At 39.3% G+C, this 19410-nt stretch overlaps 2 protein-coding genes and 1 long non-coding RNA gene across 3 annotated transcripts in view; 1 reads left to right on the top strand and 2 right to left on the bottom strand.

Moving 5' to 3' along the window:
* Positions 1 to 223: 223 nt before the first annotated feature.
* LOC134670213 (alanine--glyoxylate aminotransferase-like) lies at positions 224 to 12099 on the top strand. The gene is made up of 7 exons (XM_063527931.1): positions 224 to 382; positions 1128 to 1320; positions 2486 to 2654; positions 4839 to 4994; positions 10154 to 10246; positions 10833 to 11081; positions 11888 to 12099. The coding sequence occupies exons 1-7, from the start codon at positions 224 to 226 to the stop codon at positions 12039 to 12041; spliced, it is 1173 nt and encodes a 390-aa protein (XP_063384001.1). The 3' UTR covers positions 12042 to 12099.
* A 963-nt stretch (positions 12100 to 13062) lies between these two features.
* Positions 13063 to 16317, bottom strand: LOC134670221 (uncharacterized). The gene is made up of 3 exons (XR_010099031.1): positions 16181 to 16317; positions 15404 to 15580; positions 13063 to 15242 (listed from the first exon to the last, which is right to left on the bottom strand). It is a non-coding gene; the product is annotated as an uncharacterized LOC134670221 (long non-coding RNA).
* A 116-nt stretch (positions 16318 to 16433) lies between these two features.
* Positions 16434 to 19410, bottom strand: part of LOC134669882 (dorsal-ventral patterning protein Sog) — a 102527-nt gene continuing 99550 nt past the window's right edge. The window contains exons 11-14 of the mRNA XM_063527500.1: positions 18985 to 19194; positions 17758 to 17937; positions 17278 to 17398; positions 16434 to 16696 (exon numbers count right to left, since the gene is read on the bottom strand). Coding sequence (XP_063383570.1) covers positions 16434 to 16696; positions 17278 to 17398; positions 17758 to 17937; positions 18985 to 19194 — 774 coding nt within the window. The remainder of the gene's footprint in view (positions 16697 to 17277; positions 17399 to 17757; positions 17938 to 18984; positions 19195 to 19410) is intronic.

Raw genomic sequence — 19410 nt, 5'->3', positions numbered from 1 at the left:
GCTTAGTGTACAATAAAATTGAGGTAAACACTGCATGCAAATTAAAATGTATTACCAAGCGAAATATAAGTATCCATTTTATTTGGCACGCCATGCACTCGATTGAACCGTCTTATTTGATTGAAGTAGTAATAATATAGTATGGGCTTTTATTTTTTGTACTTAATTTGACTTTATTTGATATATTTACATATTTACAACTTTATAATATAATTTTTCAGAAATGACATCCTATAAACTAACATTGCCTGAGCCGGTAATCCGAGACCGGCAGTTCACCAAACCGCTGATGTGTGGCCCGGGCCCCTGTGATGTTTGGCCATCCGTCGCCGAAGCCCTGACCAGACCCGTCATATCTCCGATATGCGATGAATACTTTCACGTAAGTGTACTTAACAAGATAATGGCTTCACTTTTTAAATAGTAGAGGTAGCTAAGCACCTAACTACTTAGTTCATTTTTTACCAGATCGCAGAAAAAATAATACTTAAGAGCTATTCATATTCTCTTCGATTACCGGGATTGCTACTCATTAGTTAACATTATTTTAAAATGGGTAGGTACATTGCGATACAAAAGCGAAAAGTAGGAAATTCGCAACGAGTGGCGATAAATAGAAACACGACCGAAGGGAGTATTTTAAATTGACACGAGTTGCGAATTACCTTTTCGCACATGTAGGCATTGTACAACGTTTTACAGTACATATGGCCCTTTAAATTTTTGACATAGGCACGTATTGTCTTTAATCCCGGCGGGCGGTAAAGTAGCACCATATTTACTGTAAAAATAGTTTTATTTCACTCAAGAGTAATGTTGGAGATTGTACCTACTTACGCTTCACAGTTATAATAGTGACAGGCGTGGCTGACTCTGCGATTTCGTCGCGTCGCTACAAGTACATGCGGCTCACACCAATTTTGGTGTCTAGACATAGTAGTTGCCGCGCACAGCTATTATGGAACGGGCGCCTGCTCGCGCTTGCGCTTGTATCTTTCGTAATAGACACGTTTTGTTGGGTCTCTTGTGTACTAGTACTATTATTTATTCTGTATTTATTTAATTTTTAATTTTTCTGTACATAGTAATATTTGTTTCATTAGTTCGTGCATGATGTATTTCTCCAGGTGATGGACGACATTCGCGCGGGCATTCAATATTTATTCCAAACACGAAGCCCCCTGGTGCTGGCCATCAGCGGTTCCGGCCACACCGGCATGGAGACCATCATCAGCAACCTCCTCGCCCCTGGCGAGCTACTGCTTGTTCCCAACAGGAGTATATGGGACGAACGGGCTACTAAAATGGCCAGTAGATATGGTCAGTCATATAGTGTGAATTATATCAGGTGATTTTTTCGAGTTCGGGTGCTAATCCGTTAAACAAAAGCCTTTGTTTCTTTTAAGAGCGGTCTACAGCACGTGCCAAAGCAACCATGTCGTTTAAAAAGCAACTATCGTGATAGTATTAAGGTTCAAATTCATATGATAGCTTGTTCAGAGAACAATCAGGGTGGTCTTGTTTTTGGAGATAGCAAAAACGTGTTATCTCCGAATGGGCTGTTTCATGAATCTGAACCATATAATTAGAACGGTAAATTTGCTTTTTAAACGGGCTTGTTCCCGTTACTTAAGTCGGGGCTATTAGCAGTAAGCATTATAACCACTGCATAAAGGAAACAATTCCTTTTGTTTAACAGATTAGGGTCCGAGCCCGAAAAAATCACCTGTGATAATTCAGACTATAACAGTATATCGAATATTTATATAATTCTTAGTCACGTCACGAATAGTTTTACAGGAATCATGCACAAAGCGCACAAATCAGATCAAACTACCTATTCCGGGACAGATGGCAAAAGAAATGGTCGACCAGAGATTTTCTAATATTTTTTAAATTTGATAAAATCGTACGCACACGCGCACCGCCGCAGAATATTTAACAGTGCTTCATGTTGCCCCATTGCTCGAAACACTCGACTGCAACGCTTCATGTTCTGATGCGAGTGTTGCGCGCCCACCAAAAATGAAGACCGTTGCATAACTAAATCGCTTTATTACCTACATAATACGAGTCCTGCAACACATACGCACAATTTTGTCACATGTGCACACACTCTTACCTAATTGTGCAAGCAATTTCTTTTTAGACAGTCATAACAGACAATATTTTTTCAACCCCTCTATTTTTATTCGCATTTTTATTAACACCGTAGCTTGTGGTCTATTTCAACTCCAAATATGACATGAGTGCAACCCTCTAAGCGTATATAAGAATCCACTGTGTTAACATTTTAAGGGAAATCCAGATCCCTCACCTTGAATCCCGTGCCTCCTTGGCGACTCTTGATCTGAAGTATTTTGTTAAACTCAACGGAGCCTTAAAAATATTGTTCAAAACCTTAGTACATTTCGAATTTTATTATTTCTAAATCACTGTTCAAAACCACTGAAACGCAACTGACTGGATAATTTTATTTTTTCAGGTATTAAAGTGGAGACAATTGTAACTTCAGTACCGTTTACAACTTTTTCATTGGAAGAAATAGAGTCAGCATTGAAAAAACACCGTCCAGCTGGGATGTTCATCACACACGGGGACTCTTCGACGGGCACCGTCCAAAGTTTGGAGGGTCTTGGCAAGCTCTGCCATAAGTAAGATTATTTTGATTTTTATATAATTTATTTCTATATAAGTGTGTTAACAATTCATGACAGCTGATAGCCAGCTACAGATACATATACTATATTTCTCGCATCGTTCATTTTTATATAAATTTGAAAAAGATGCAACTTTGATGAAAAATGTAACAAGCAGTCATTTACTCTATACAGAGAAAGTGGACTAATAAAAAAAAACTGAACCTGAAACTCGGATATGTATAAGCTATCTTCGTTCAGCTTTGCGAGTATTTAAGAGTACCGTCAACGATTTTTTTAAATAAGAATAATGTGATAAGTCACTATACATACAAAATTAATTTGTAAATGACGCCACTTTGTCGTTTTTTACTCGAATGCTAACAGCCATTACAAAATTGCTATCATCAATAACTCATAAAGTATAGTTTTACATGTTTGACGTGTCTAAAGAACTAGTACAGTTTCACTCCACTTAAACTCTTCTGAAAGTGGTTAGTAGTGAAACGATCCAATCCGGAACATAGTAAAACTCTTTCATGTGACCTAATTTCGACAGGTCGAAGTTTCAAACCATATATAGCGATCCCATCAGGTACATAAAGGCACAGTTGAACTATTTTGTTTCGTGTTATATTATAACGTAGAGATATATGATATCAGACCAACAATGATTTTACTAGCTTTTATTTAGTTTCACCTGACCGTTGTCTGTCTGTAATCAAATCTTGCAAGTTAAATTTGATCCACTACCCGGTTTCCGATTGAGCTGAATTTTTGCATACATACGTAAGTCGGATGACAATGCCATATTATGGTGTCATCGAGCGGATTTGATGATGGAGACCGGAGGTGGCCATAGGAACTATGTGATAAAACAACGAAACCTAATTGTGTTTGGGGTTTTTAGAATTGTCTCGATGAGCATTAGTTGCCCGTGGATAGAAAAGTGCAGTCAGCGATAAAAGCTTGTACCAAAAATGAAATTTTTGCCAAAAACTTATTATATTTACATTGTCAATTGTTTGCAAACAATATAATACATACTATTATAACAACTGGCATTCCTAATCTAATTCAAAATCTAGACTATCCCCTCGGAATATCTAAGTGGCCAAACTCGAAGTGTAATTAGACTGTCTGCTACAATCTGAAAAGGTCTGTGCAAATACCTATAAATACTTAGTGAAAAAACGCTCACCGACTCCCAGGAACACGGTAACTATTTTAGCCGGGCTTCTTTCAGTGCCAAACTAAAAAGAAAACGAACTTTCAGGAGAAAAACTCTTCGATTGCCCTCTGTGAATAGGGACACAAGAGGCCGAACAATTTAATTATATTCGCTCTCTCTTTTCTCCGTGACTTGACTTTTTGCGCGTCCCAGGTCTCCGGATACTGGGTGAGATGAAAAACTCTTTTAATTGTATCCTGAGAACGACTGCAATTAGCATGCAAAGCAAAATGGAAAGTGCGCGGAAGATACAAACTTTCTGCAACCGCATTCTGGAACTTTCTTTTAAATGAACGCTTCTGTCTGCCGTTTTAATTTTATTACGTACTAGGTGGCAGTTTTAAGCTAGGTTGATTAAAACTAACTAGTTTACAACTTGCAGCAATTTTGTAACTTTTTACGTAGTGTTGCAATCTTCTTTATTACTACTTGTATTTACATACTCCGGTTAGCATTGACCCTACTGAAGACTGCGACCCTAGCATGCAACATAGGTTTAGACCTATCTCAAATATTGAAATGTCAGCTTGTGATAAAAAAATAAGTAATGCAATGACCGATGAACTTTAAAAGCATTTTGTATGACAAATGAAGGTGCGAAAATTTAAAAACAATTACGAGATATCAGATATATATATCACTGCATTTATTCTGTTAAGTATAGAGCTGCTGAATAGACCCCTTATTTGCTTTAATTAGAGGTAATGCATCAAAAGATTTTAGGTACACTCCCTTTCCATTTAGGAAAAAGGTACCCCCCCCCCTCTGCATAGAAGATTGTATGCATAGATGCTAAGCTAATAGTAGTGCTGACTGTACCTATCAATGGTATAAATTTGCTTTTTGAGAGTTTTACCTCACACATGTCAGTACCTACTTTTTTTTTTCTTTTATTCATTAAGTTCAGGGCTGGTGTGATGAAAAAGTCGTCTTACAATATAATTAACACGACACAATATTGTTTTCAGATATGGAACTCTGCTGCTAGTCGACACCGTGGTGTCTCTTGGTGCAGTTCCGTTCTTCATGGACGAGTGGGGCGTTGACGGCGTGTACACTTCGGGCCAGAAAGCGTTAAGCGGGCCTGCTGGCATATCACCTGTAGCTTTCAGCGCTCGAGCAGAGTAAGTTACTATTTCCAGTATCTCCTTGTAAATAACAGTTGGGTTTCAACTAAATAGGTTTAATCCTCACGAGCCCACTGTGTCTTGAGTTTCTTTGTTTGATATTCCTTTTTTTATTTAACTAATCCTAAATATGAAAGGTATTTTTCAATTTGAATGATTTGATGAATTTTTATTATAGGATTTATAGGTCCTACTACTTGGGTTAATTAATAATTATGTTAGCCACTTGTATGCCATAAAATATTTTATAATGGGACAAATCTTAAACCACGCTATACTGCCGGATTCTAACTTTAAGATACGTCAATTAATAGATCTAGAAACGATATGGATTAGATGTGTCAGTGTCAAAATTGACGTATTTGTTTGAAGAAACGTCACATTTAACACTGACATATCTAATTCATACCGTTTCTAGATCTAACGTATCTTAAAGTTAGAATCGGGCCGAGTCAACAACAATAATAGCGTTGGAAACAACGCGTCATAAAAAACTGACACCCTGGAATACTTTTCCAAATAAAGATAAATATCTATCGTTCGCGATCAAAAGTATATCATACAGTCTAATTACCCTATACGTATAGACATATGTGGCGTTCCACACCTAAAAGGTTCTAATTCGCCGAAATTCCTGTTGTAAAATAATGACTATTGGACGAATTAATTTAGGCTTTAATCAAATATTTGGTACCTCCCCAGCAAACATTTTAAGTATTTTTTCCTAGGCTCGAAGAAGATTTTACCAATTTAAGTGAAAATGACGTCCTAAGTCACCAATTATTTTACGTATTGTACACTTTTACTTCCAAGTCAAAATATAGGGATAATAAAACGTAAATTTCACTTCATAAATACACCATGAAGTCAGGGACTTAGGGGTTGAAAATAAGGCAAAATATTAGGTAAAATTAACCTTAAACCCTGACCAATAGGTCAAATCTACTAATAAGGTATTTTAGGTGTATTTGCGACGTAATTATTACTTATACGGGGACTATGAAGTCACGGACTTAATGGTTGAAAATAAGTCGTATTACTAGGTAAAATTAACTTCGTACCCTGACCAATAGGTCAAATATACTAATAAGGCCTTTTAGGTGTATATGCGACGTAATTATTTCTTATACGGAGACCATGAAGTCAGGGACTTAATGGTTGAAAATCTGTCGAAATATTAGGTAATATTAACTTCGAACCCTGACCAATAGGTCAAATGTACTAATAAGACATTTTAGGTGTATTTGCGACGTAATTATTTCTTATACGGAGACCTTTAGGTCGTCGATTTTATGTCGATTTAGCTACTAATTTTAGGTAAATGTTACTTAAAATAGATACCAAATTGCGACCATATAGTTAAAATCACTTGTAAAGTACTATCAATACCATAAGGTTGTGCCGCCATTTTCTTTCATTATAACGAGATGCTAAATATGAAATTGCATAATTTAAGTTTTTATATCTTGAATGGTGCCATCGCACGGTACTTCATTGTGCTAATATTCAAAATAAAACAATATTTTTGATCAAGTCAATACACTCACACACACAAATATTCAATTACAACACTCAATTACAAGCAAATATATGCATTTTGATTTTATAAAATGTTGAAAACTTAAATATTTCAAAAGCCCATCGATAGTTTTGTATGTAAACCTAACATACTGCACGAAAAAATTTTCTGTGCACTAGATTTCATCGTTCTTCATCAGCGTAATCGGCCTAAATAATTTTACATGACTTAGTGGCCGCCATTATCATTGCAGAACTTAAAGTTGTTTTCTTGTTAGACATTTTGTTTCTGAGTGAAAAGAATATATAAGCGTAATGTTTGTGTCTCTTTTTCTCTTCATCGCGTCTCATCTAAATATTGCCTCGCAGAGTAATTATATGGATAAAAATATGTCGCCATCACGTCTAACTAAAGGTGGTAAAGAATAGCAAATTAGTACATTTTCACTACGCGGCACGTCGTGGCGACGTCGAATCCACGTCGGAAACATGACCTAGTGTTGACCTAATGGTTGTAATCACTAATTTACCGTCAATAAATACGTCGCCGGCACGTGCGTTTTTTCCCCATTTATGTCGACTCGACGTGCCCACGACGTCGATTCGACGTGCCTCATTTTGGTCTCCTAAATTGTGCGACCTAAAATAGGTGCCTTTTTCGGAATATCGACCAAAAATGTTTGCTGGGGATCTAGCCAGTCTCCATAAGAAACCAGAGTTTTTTTGCAACTCGATATTAATCAGCAGATTAATTGTGCACACGAATTAGAACGGTGATTTTTTCACAGACATCGAACAGTATATTATACCGTTTTATGTAAATCTCCTAAAATCCCCTTTGTACTTTTTCCGTGCACGTAAATGTCACTATCAATCACCCTATCCCGCGTTGTTGAGCCAGAATGTTCTGCTTGATAACCCTATCGAGCACTAAAATTGGGGCCCATTGGATAATAAAAAAAACTTTTATGAGCACTTATTTTATATGCAATAAAAATATTCCACATTTACACAACTCTCCTGCAGCACGCGAGCCTTTTCACATCGATAAGAAAACCGAAGGCAAATGCCATACATGGAGTAATTGAAATAAGTAATCTAATACACGACACGTTCTTTGAGGGAATTGTAAAAGGTGATTTCACCAAAGCTGGTGTGAATGGAATAAATTATTGCTCAAGCTAAATGCATATAGGGCGTCGTTCCTTACGCGTATCGATCAGTACATTATACTCGTATAAAATACTACCTTTTGCCTGCGCTGCTGCTTGGAATTAGTGACAGCAGCTATCTAAGGCACTGGTCCCACCGCGAGCTAGTAAGCTATGAGCTATCGGCTATAAACACGAACAAAAGATAAGCACTCCCGTGTAAATAAAAGAGACACGGCGATATTTATAGCTGACCGCTGGGCGAGTAACTATAAATATCGCCGTGTCTCTTTTTAACCGACTTCCAAATCCCAAAGGAGGAGATTATCAATTCGGTTGTATGTTTTTTATTTTTATTATTTTTATTTTTTTAATTTTTTTTATTTTTTATGTTTGTTACTCCATATCTCCGTCATTACTGGACCGATTTTGAAAATTATTTTTTTGATTGTATGTATATGCATACAGATTGGTCCCGTTTTTGTCAAAATCCAGTTCTGATGATGGGATCTATGAGGAATCGACGGAACTCCTCAAATCTTAAAGGCATACATATGGTGATTTTTGTGTTTTTATCAACAAATCAAGCATATACATTCAAAAACGTGACATTTGATGAAGTGGAACTGCTGATGATGATCAGAACGGAACTCTTCAACGACGCATAGTTCACCTTTGGCGATTTGTCCTCTTCGTTATGTTTGTTAAGCAAGTTAAGTTTTTAAGCCACAATTTTGTCAAGCTTGAGTTCTGATGATGGGATCCATGAGAAATCGAGGGAACTCCTCAAATTTTAAAGGCATGCGTATAGAGATTTTTGTATTTTCATCCGATAATCAAGCATTTTCATTAAAAACTGTCGCATTTGATGAAGTGGAACTGCTGATGATGATCAGAACGGAACTCTTCAACGACGCATAGTTCACGTTTGGCGATTTGTCCTCTTCGTTATGTTTGTTAAGCAAGTTTAGTTTTTAAGCCACATTTCTGTCAAGCTCGAGTTCTGATGATGGGATCCATAAGGAATCGAGAGAACTCCTCAAATCTTAAAGGCATACGTATAGAATTTTTTGTATTTTCATCATAAAATCAAGCATTTACATTAAAAACTGTCGCATTTGATGAAGTGGAACTGCTGATGATGATCAGAACAGAACTCTTCAACGACGCATAGTACATGTTTGGTGATTTCGAATTTCGATTTTGACTTGGACTGGGACCCGGACTCATACCCGGATCCGGTTCGGACCCGGACTCGGACTCGGACTCGGACCCGGACTCGGACCCGGACTCGGACCCGGACTCGGACCCGGACCCGGACTCGGACCGGGACTCGGACCCGGACTCTCACTCAGAGACCCGGACCTTGACCCGGAAAACCACTATGATACCTAAACTAAATAAACCACTATGATTACCTACCATAAAATGTGGGTATGATGATGCCAAACCCCTCCGGCTCAAACTCCCGTACACCGCACCGCATGCGCCGTTAAGTGGGTTAGGTTAGGTTTGAACTGCGATCCTCGCAGAACCGAACAAAAGTGGGTTAGGTTAGGCTAGAACTACGACCCTTACGGAAACGAAATGCTACTAGAAAGTACTGGTTTTACCTCCTTTTCTACATAGTGCACCATCTACCATAAAATCTTTCACCGGGCCCCATAGAAGTCGGTTTTTTTTTCTTAAAAATTATATTTACACGGGAGTGCTTATCTTTTGTTGTTGACGACCGGTCTGGCCTAGTGGGTAGTGACCCTGCCTGCGAAGCCGATGGTCCTGGGTTCGAATCCCAGTAAGGGCATTTATTTGTATGATGATACAGATATTTGTTCCTGAGTCATGGGTGTTTTCTATGTATTTAAGTATTTGTATATTATATATATCGTTGTCTGAGTACCCACAACACAAGCCTTCTTGAGCTTACTGTGGGACTTAGTCAATCTGTGTAAGAATGTCCTATAATATTTATTTATTTATTTATATTTATGTTCGTGTTTATAGCCGATAGCTCATAGCTTACTAGCTCGCGGTGGGACCAGTGCCTAAAGTAGGTATAGCGCCTGGATAATGCTAATAGCAATCATTCAATTCGCGCATTGCTTAGTGCTTACTTCAATTATTAGGCAATGCTTTAACTCTTTCAATTCCACCCCCCCTTTGCCCTATCTTCTGGGATGATTTCCGACATAAATCCTATATCCTTCCCCGGGACTCAAGCTATGTATCTCCATACCTTGCAAGTAAATCGGTTCAGCGGCTTAAGCGTGAAGAGGTAACAAACGGACAGACAAACAGACACACTTTGGTCTTTATAATATTAAGTATGGATATGGATTAAGAATTTTACGTATCTTTATGAAATGCATTGCAAATAAGATCGTAACTTCAAAAAAACATTGGAGGTATCTCAATGCAAAACTCCTGTGGAGTTTTCATGAAAAATATTAAGAACGTATAACTAATAAAGATATGGTTTGATTCCAGAGCAAAGATAAACAACAGGAAGCACGAGCCACCGTTTTACTTCGACATGAAGTTATTGGCTCAGCAATGGAACTGTTATGACAAGATCCGTGTGTAAGTATTTATTTAACCCATTTCCTTCCCGATAGACATTGCAATAACGTTAGCTTAGAATAAATTGAAAGTTTTATCACAAGAGAGATCCTGATAGACTAGCTAATTTATTGATGCTGCACAGAATGTGTATTATTCCTGTGAAGTCTGTTCGTTAAATCATTTAATAAAGATTAGTACCTACCGTAATAATTATGTGCCTATTTTGCTCCAAAAGTTGCCTCAAAATTGGAAGTTTAATTATTTCATGTTTTATTGCGATATGTATGATGATATATATCCCGATTTAATGTAGACCATCACTACTTTAACACTTGAATGAGGTTGTGATATAGTTTTCGTATAAAACTATTTGGAGCACAATTACTCAGTTAGGAAGTACCATATATGCACATTTTACGATAACAATCAATGCGGCGGAAAGGCTTGTGAAACCAAAGAGAATTAAGTAGACCGTAGTGTATATTATTGTCTTTGGTGAAACATATTGGGACAAATCATCTCTACCCAAATAATATTAAACAGCTCTCACTATTCCATCAGGCACATTTGTTTGAAACTTACCATTATTTTCCCAATGTTATAGTTACCATCACACATTAAGTCCACCACTTGTGTGGGCGCTCCGTCGTTGCTTGGAAGAAGTCATCAGCGAAACTCTTCCCAAATCCTGGGCCCGCCATGCAGCAGTCACCGCGCGCTTCCACAAACGCCTGCAGGACTACGGATTCCAGTTCCTCATCAAGAAACCCGAGGATCGACTGGTCACGGTCACCACCGTGGCATTGCCGAGTGGATACGATTTAAAGCAGTTCGTGGATCACATGAGAGCCAAGTGAGTATGACTGATTATTTACTGAACTTAAACGAAATGAATAATTCGTTCACAAAAAAAAATGCATACCGGTTGTGTGAAACCGCATAGGCATTACACATACAAGTAAGACACGTATTCAATTCAATTATCATTTGTTCACAAGATAATTATTACTTACTTTAAGGCCTGTGCACGCCGGATGCGTGTGCGTAGACGAAGACGTGCACGTGTACGTGCGCGTTTTATAGTCCGTTTTTTTTAGCATTAGGAAGAACTTCGTAGAAGTAAGCTTGTGGTTCCAAATCCGGCACTTTTAGTGGTAATAATGTGAAGTAAATTATATGTATTGACCATGCTACATTAGATAATTCAATAATAATTAACAATTATAGAGCCTGATAAAAACTGCACGCTTGTTTCTGTGGAGTTCTTTCTAGTGCTAAAAAAAAAACGAACTATATATAGTATATATTCAGATCCTTATGAGAGACGACACACCACTTGCGTGACATGTGCGTGTGCAGCTCCAACATTTTAGCGCACGCACTCGTGCACAGGCCTTTATAGTAATAGTACGTACCATCGTATTATAGTGTCGTACTTTAGTACTTAAGCATCTAAAAGTCGATACAGTTCGTCCTGGAGAAACGGTTTCAGTATCGGTGTTGTAAGCGTAATAATTATTATTCTAATCTTAACTGCCGATCATAAATTCAATTTTGGATTATATATATATAGGTATTAAAATACTTTACTCTGCTAAGTGGCTAGCAAAAGTTAATTGCTTCCTTCTATATTTTATACACAATCTTAATGTCTTATAGGCACAATATCATGATAATGGCAGGGCTGGGACCTACCGTCGGCAAAGCTTTGAGGATCGGCATCATGGGAGTTAACTCTACTATGGAAGTGGCGGACCGGGTCGCGGACGCGATGGCAGAAACCATGCGAGCTTTGACCAAATCATCCCTTTGACTTCCATTTATTTTGTAGTTTATCTGGCTACGCATAGCGGGATTAGATAGAACCCATGACTTTCTGTCACATCATTAGTCGCTGTTATTTTATTTTGTTCAGTCACAGTTATTTTATTTCTGTTTAATATGCTATAAGGAGGCTCTCACCGATATTTAGCGCAAGAAGGCTTAAACTTCTTGGCGTTTACGTGCTGTTCTTCATTTTTTGTCAGTTCTTTATTGACTACCTATGAATTGTTATAGAATGATCTCTATTTAACTAGTAGTTAGTACCTTACGATTTTCATGTAAGTACATATGTATTAGGATTACATATTTCAGGAAGTTACTAAAATATATGGGTCTTTACGCAAAGGTTTAGAAATATTTCTTAACTTACTTATTTAACCCTTTACCGCATACGAAGCCACACTGAGAGAAAAGTACAACAAAAACACACTTAGAATTACAAAAATAAACTTAATCCGGGGACAAGGAGAGTTAACTAATAGCAACAAATTGGCTTTTGCAATTTCTATTAGTTCTTGCAATTTCTATTATCTGTTTGTTGATATTATATTTGGGATTACTGAGCTGTTTGTAGAAATAAATAAACTTTACAGAAATAGTGAAACGTCCATAATTATTACTAAAACTTCATTTTTCCCCCAGTACAGAACTGTTTTTTAATTCCTGGTGATGATTTTTCTCTCAGTGCATATACGTCGGATAAGATATTCAAGACTGCTATTACCTAAAGTTCAAATTTGAACAAATATTTTTATTGTAGGCAGTAAGGGGTTAAGCTATTATCAGAGCACTTTACAACAAATTTATGTCGTAATTTTTTAAGGTACAGTCAACTGTAAAAATATGGGTGTGGCCAACTTATTCAAAAATATGTCCCATAGTTCTTAATTCACTGGCATAAGAGCTATGGGACATATTTTTGACATGATTTGTGCACCCATATTTTTACAGTTGACTGTACCTATTAGCAGAGTAGATCTAAACTAAAACATAATTAAAACCAAGTTGACTGTTGTGTTCACAGGTAATTTTATTTCTTTAACCGTACTGTTTACAAACTATTGATAGAGTCTAAACAACTCACGATATGCAAATTTAGGAAGACATTAAATTACACATGTAAAGGTATAATAACGAAATGGTTGATCAAATTTGGTTCAGTGTTTGAAGTCCTCTCAGTATGGGCAAACTCGCCATTGGAACGACTAAAGTGGTCACCAATATAGTGCATATTACGATATATATTTTTGAGCACCTTAGCCATTCCAATACATCTAATGGCGACTGTACAATCTGTACATACCTACATATAACAGAAATATATTGGCAACACGACACATGGAGGACCGTGTGGCCATAATATTATTACCTACGTCATTCGCCATTCAATAGATGACATAGATAATTAAAATAATTGTTAAATAATAAAACATTGCAGTACAAGCGAATTCATAGTATCCTTTATGGCCATTAGTTTATGTTATTCGCAAGCCATAGTGCTACTTCCCTATTGTTAGATTAAACAAAAATTAAATCAAGAGAACTCCTTGTGCCTTTGTTATTGAGTGATATCCATATGACATCCACAAAATAGCCGTAACATAAAATGTAATCACAAAATCAAATACATATTTTGATGGACTAGAACCCACAATAACGTGAATTTTGTTCTTTATGCCTAATTTTTTAAATCCTTAAGTTAAAAGTATACTTAAGTAACTTATAATGAATTGTAAAATGATTTCTCAAAATGGTTCTTGGCTACCTGGCTTCCTCCTTCAAACATTTGGACTAGCTTCCTTAATTACGTAACTAATCGTTAACCTAGTAATTAATCAAACTAGTCGCTACCTACTTATTGAACCATAGCAGTACAATCCGTGTGTAATCAGTATAAAATAATATACAATGCAAAACGTTAATTACTATTTAGCAATTAAACATTACCGTAAAGTGATACCTAAATTATTTACACATTCACATTCCGGCGACGTGGTGTCGGCCGCCACATCTTATCTGCACCTATTTATAACCTACGTGACATAATTACTTATAATGAATGAATAACAATATCTGTCGCTTGAGGAGTCCGTGTGTGACTCGATTTCACGCACTGGCATACGTACACTCAATCAATATTGACCTGTAGGCCACTGTGCAAGCTCATCATAATGCCATAAACACGTCAATAAACGTTAGTATAGCATGGTGCTTTTCCAGTCGAGACCAGGATTAAACACTTTATATTATAGGCTATGAAACAATAGACGGAAACGTATGACTGTTTTGCAGGCGATAATATAAAAGCTGCTCCTTACTTTGCTGCAACGACTAAAAAGCACCTTCAGACAAGTTTCCACAGAGGACTACAAATTAAATTAGTTAACTGTACTGACATAAAACTAAAAGCAAATGCACAAATCAGGCGACCAATCCAATGATAGCTTGTGATGGTTCAAACACGACTACCTAAGCGTGCGTGACGCACATACACGTTACAATCGTAAATAAATATGCACATGAGTAAAGTAAAAAATAATAATTTATATTTACATTAAGAGAATATGGCACATCTTCAACGATATCAACCGCTCGCCTTCTCTCACTCCCGGGCGCGAGCTCTAATACTCTGAACGTGTTTATTGTCGGGTCAGCGTGTAATGCGCCTATAAAATTTCGTGACATCATAATACCAATTAAAATACCGGTGGGTAAGTAAATATTCATCGCCGAATAATACACAGTAAAGCTAAAATTCGTCCGTCGATCGGAATCCCGGGCCGACGCGGTCGCGGCGCGACCGCCGACTACAACTAGACATTCGAATCGCACGAGTACATAAAAATATATCAGTCTATTAGAGCGAAGCGTTCACTCACTTAGCCTACGAGCCGTCCGGCGACGGGGCCCGACGGCGGGGCCCCGGGTACCCGTGTCATGTCAACACCCGCCGGTCGGCCGGCCGTATCGCTGCAGCGTTAAGTCCCGCTAGCCGCAGATGTTAACATAGCAGGGTGGTCGGTGTCGGGGTGGCGCCGGCCGCTCAGCTGGGCGGCGGCGGCGGCGGGCGCGCCAGGCGCGGCGCGCGTTGGCGGCGGTGGCGCGGGCACGCGCAGCACGTGTCGCCCCGCCGCCGCCGCAAACACGCGCCGCGCCCGCACCGTTTCTTCACACACGTCACCTCGCCATCCTGAAACATAATATTATATAAGTAAAGTCGCCCTTCAAGCAAACGATGTGTCTCAATAGATTTCATTCGTCAAAGGGTAGCTGGATGTCAGTAACTGATTGAACCAGCAAGCTAGTTTTCTGAGCAACCGAGGTAGAAAATAAAGGGTAAGAACAAGTTACCTTGCAGCGACAAGTGACGCATCGCTGCTCGCCGTGCGAGTGTATGTTGGGGTGCACCTCCTTGCCGTTGGGCAGCGGTCCGTAGGGGAACTTGCATCCTCCCTCGGCCAGGATTTCTTCCGCAGTCTTCGGTGCACCTTCTTGATCTTTAATGAGCGATTCGTCTTCAGGTTTTTTCTGGAAACAGTAGGAAAAAACATTTTACTTAGGTCAAATTTTTACCGCAGACTAATTGCAAATTTCCGTAATAAGTAGCTGTAAGAGAGGATATTTTATCAGTTCGAACCGTCGGTCTCTTCATTCCGTATCTCATACATCCTTTCGGTAGTCAACGAAAATGCTCAATAATACCTACAATATCTTTGCTTAAAGAGATCAGGGTCGAAGCCGAAAATAATACCTCATGCACTTCAGCCTTGCTGTATTTATTCTGGTATACGATTTTTCTTACAGTTCATGCGTTCAGTCACCAGCAAATGTATCCAAGCGGATAAAATGTTTACAAATATCTAAACTAAGCCTTTATTATCTAGACATTAAAGTACATTTACAAATAATTTCACTCGTATATATCCAGCGACTGTACCTACGCGGATACGTGTCTGTGAAGAATCTATATTGAAAACAGTCAAACAAAACCTAAATCTTTGGGTTAATGTGTGTATTCCATCAACGCGGCGTGGCGTTTTAACTCTACCATATTTACAGTGTAACCCCTGCGTAGCAGACCCTCCAACGCGCACGGTCCCTATGGTACTAGTAAGTTGCTGAACTGACCTCAGGACACACCCGGCAGCACGCCTTCTTATCTGGCCTGTACGCCTCCTTGTCCGAGCACTTGAGCGGCGGGCACCGCACGCGCGGGCACTTCACCTGCCGTGTCGGGAACTCGCACGTGCACACAGCGCACGTATTACGTACCTTCCTATATAGCTTATCAAGTCAGTTACACCTACTGTTACTCGACTTGGGTCCAACCGAAAAGACGTGTATGTGTCTTTTAAAGTAAACTGTGTGGGTTTAAATAGTGCTAGTAAGTTGGTGAACTGACCTCAGGACACACCCGGCAGCACGCCTTCTTATCTGGCCTGTACGCCTCCTTGTCCGAGCACTTGAGCGGCGGGCACCGCACGCGCGGGCACTTCACCTGCCGCGTCGGGAACTCGCACGTGCACACCGCGCACGTGTCGTAGCCGCCCGGCACCAGGTACGGGTGCCACGAGGAGCCGGGCGCGTGGTACTGACCGGCTAAGTGGCAGCCGTGAGACTCGTTCCATACTGCTGTGGTTGAATCTGAAAAAGCAATCATATTCTTAATCCTTAGGGTACATTTTACTTGAGGACATCCCACAGCATTACTAGCATACATTTAAGCGATATGCAACATTTTCTTTTCACAAATATAATGGAGGGTTCTAATTTAGAATTTCTAAATTATGGAACCAGTAAATGGTCTATCCGGAATGAAAGTTTCTCAAGAATACCTACAAGTGGTGAAGTTTACTTTTCCTAGGTAAGTGTAGAGGAAAAACGCCTAAGGATAAATTTATCAACTGTTGTCTTCCATCGGAAAGATCATTTATTTTTGTTTTCCCATGAATTTTTGTTCGTGTGATATTAAGTATTTGCATTTGTCACAGATCGCAAAAAGTTGCGTTTGTTTTTAGAGCCTGCTATGGGCGCTGAACTAAACGATTGTAATACTTTTACGTGTAGGTACAGTCGCCATCAGATATATCGGAGCGGCCAAGGTGTTCACAATATCTGAACAAGCACTCTATCGCCTTGACAATAGAGGCGTGCTCAGATATTTGTGAGCACCTTGGCCGCTCCGATATATCTGATGGCGACTATACATAAAAAGGTAAACTCACTGGTGCAAATAGGGCAGCATTGTCCAGGAGGCTGGATAGTTGGCACGGCGCAGTTGACGGGTGGACACCTGACGGGATCGCAGCGGAGGACGCCATGCTCGCAACCGCACATGTTGCATGACTGGACAACGGAAAGAAGTTTGTAAATATTGTTGTCTTAGTGACATGATAGGGATTTATTTAAATCTCATACGAGAGATACTACCGGTGTATTGAATTCATACTGTTATAAATATAAGCCCCATAATGATGACTTGATGACCATCGTTAATTACAGTGTCCATCATAAAATATTATAACTATATAGAATTTGTAACTTTCTTGACATACGTTCAATCTTCCTTTACATACCTCGAAGGGTTGTCAAAAAATGTTTAGACAAAAACAAATTTTAAACATTTATACTCAGTAGCTACTTTTTAGTTGAACATAACCTTTTAGAATGTAATAAAACGGGCAGTTTAATGGAACCCAAAATACCTCAGCTGACATCCATTGGGCGCCGTCTTCGTAAAATCTTCCATTGTAGTAGCACGAGGCAGTGTTCGGTAAAGAGTTGTCTGGCGGCAACGAATTCGTCTGCTCAGGGGGGTAGTTGACACTCAGCGCGTTATCCGTCGGCCACGACAAAGACGGCAGGCACGACTCGGGCACGCTTATCTGGAATAGGTAAAAATAAACTGAGAAAAATGTTGGAAATTAATAGAGACTTATGATGATGATGATGATCCCTTCCGGCCGGTTTCGACCAAGGCGACCACTTCGACTCCTAGTTAGGGTTTGCATGACGGATCCGAAATGTATGGGAAGATCCGCGGATCCGGATCCAGATCCGGATAATTTCATACATTTTGGATCCGGATTGCAAACCCTACTCCTAGTTAGCTCAGCGCTCGTGCGCCCGAATATGGCTGACGTAGCCGATCTTTGAGGTGAACCCCCGCGCACATTGAGGGCACGTGAGAACACCAGCCACATAGTGATAGTGAATGGAAGAGAGAGAGAGAGAGAGAGAGAGAGAGACTTATAGGTAGGTACTTACTCCTTCTCCTGGTCAAGGAAATGACCAGATATAGAACAATTGAATGGGATAACTGATAAGTTTAGACTAATTAGATAACGTATAGAAGTGTTGTGGAGGGGAGAAGGCTAGCGACCAAGCCTGGTTTAATGCTTTAGATAGCAGAAGGTGTCACAGGAGGCAAACCGGGACTGGAACCTCGGATGGCATGAGCTTTCTCTGCCAAAAATGTGGGAGGTCGTGCCGCTCACGCATCGGCCTCCACAGTCACCAAACCCGTTGTCTATACAGCAATGTATAAATCGTCTGCAATAGACGGAAAGGCCTGTGATGACAGAAGTCTTACCTTATAATTCTAATCATCTAGGTACGCAGCATGAAAAAATACGAGTGTTAGTAACGTGATCCGAAAGCATGATCGAATAGTATAATAAAGTTAGTACTAAATCTAAGGAAACAGGAAACATGATTTCGTCCCTTAATAAGGATTTTTTATAACATCCATCTGCACTAACTTTGCGTCGACTTAACGGTGACAAATATATAAATAGGTTTAGCTACGATATGCTATGCACTTAGTTTCGACGGACTTAATCACTTGTTTCCTTAAATAGATCTTTTATATGCTATGCGTGTTTGTGGTGGACAAAACTTAAATATTTTGTCGTAAAATATTGGGTAGCTACCTGTGGTAATCGCGTGCGCAATAAAGCAGTGTCGTTATCCGGCGCCCTCAGATCTAGATAGGCAGCTCCAGCGTACAAGGCTGCCAGCTCGGCAGGATGGGGCTCCAGCACGCAGCCTTCCATGCCGGCCAGCATTCGCGAGTTGGCGCCCGACGCCGCGTGGGTCTCGAGGAACGCCGACCATACGCCCGGGTTGCTGGTTACTACCACCTTAACGAAGAGAGCAAGAGGTTAACAAACGTAAAAATACATAAAAAGACAGAGGAATTCACACCGCATCTAGTTATACCGTTTTAATCAACAAGTCACGATATAAATTGATGATATAAGTAAATGTAGTTACTAGAGCCTGCAAGGAAATCGGTAGCAATTCATTGCCTGATAAAAGCAGTAGGTATTGTTTCTAAAGTCAAGTACGTACATGAA

The sequence above is a fragment of the Cydia fagiglandana genome, chromosome 13 (genome assembly GCF_963556715.1).
Source record: "Cydia fagiglandana chromosome 13, ilCydFagi1.1, whole genome shotgun sequence".
In the NCBI taxonomy this organism is placed as follows: Eukaryota; Metazoa; Arthropoda; class Insecta; order Lepidoptera; family Tortricidae; genus Cydia; species Cydia fagiglandana.
This window is presented reverse-complemented; position numbering and strand designations above follow the sequence as displayed.

What these genes read in the sequence shown, in the direction of transcription:
- LOC134670213 (XM_063527931.1), top strand. Translation starts at nt 224, where the DNA reads ATGACATCCTATAAACTAACATTGCCTGAGCCGGTAATCCGAGACCGG. An exon ending in TATGCGATGAATACTTTCAC is followed by an intron (nt 383 to 1,127) that starts GTAAGTGTACTT and finishes GTATTTCTCCAG; the next exon opens with GTGATGGACGACATTCGCGC. An exon ending in GCTTTCAGCGCTCGAGCAGA is followed by an intron (nt 4,995 to 10,153) that starts GTAAGTTACTAT and finishes GTTTGATTCCAG; the next exon opens with AGCAAAGATAAACAACAGGA.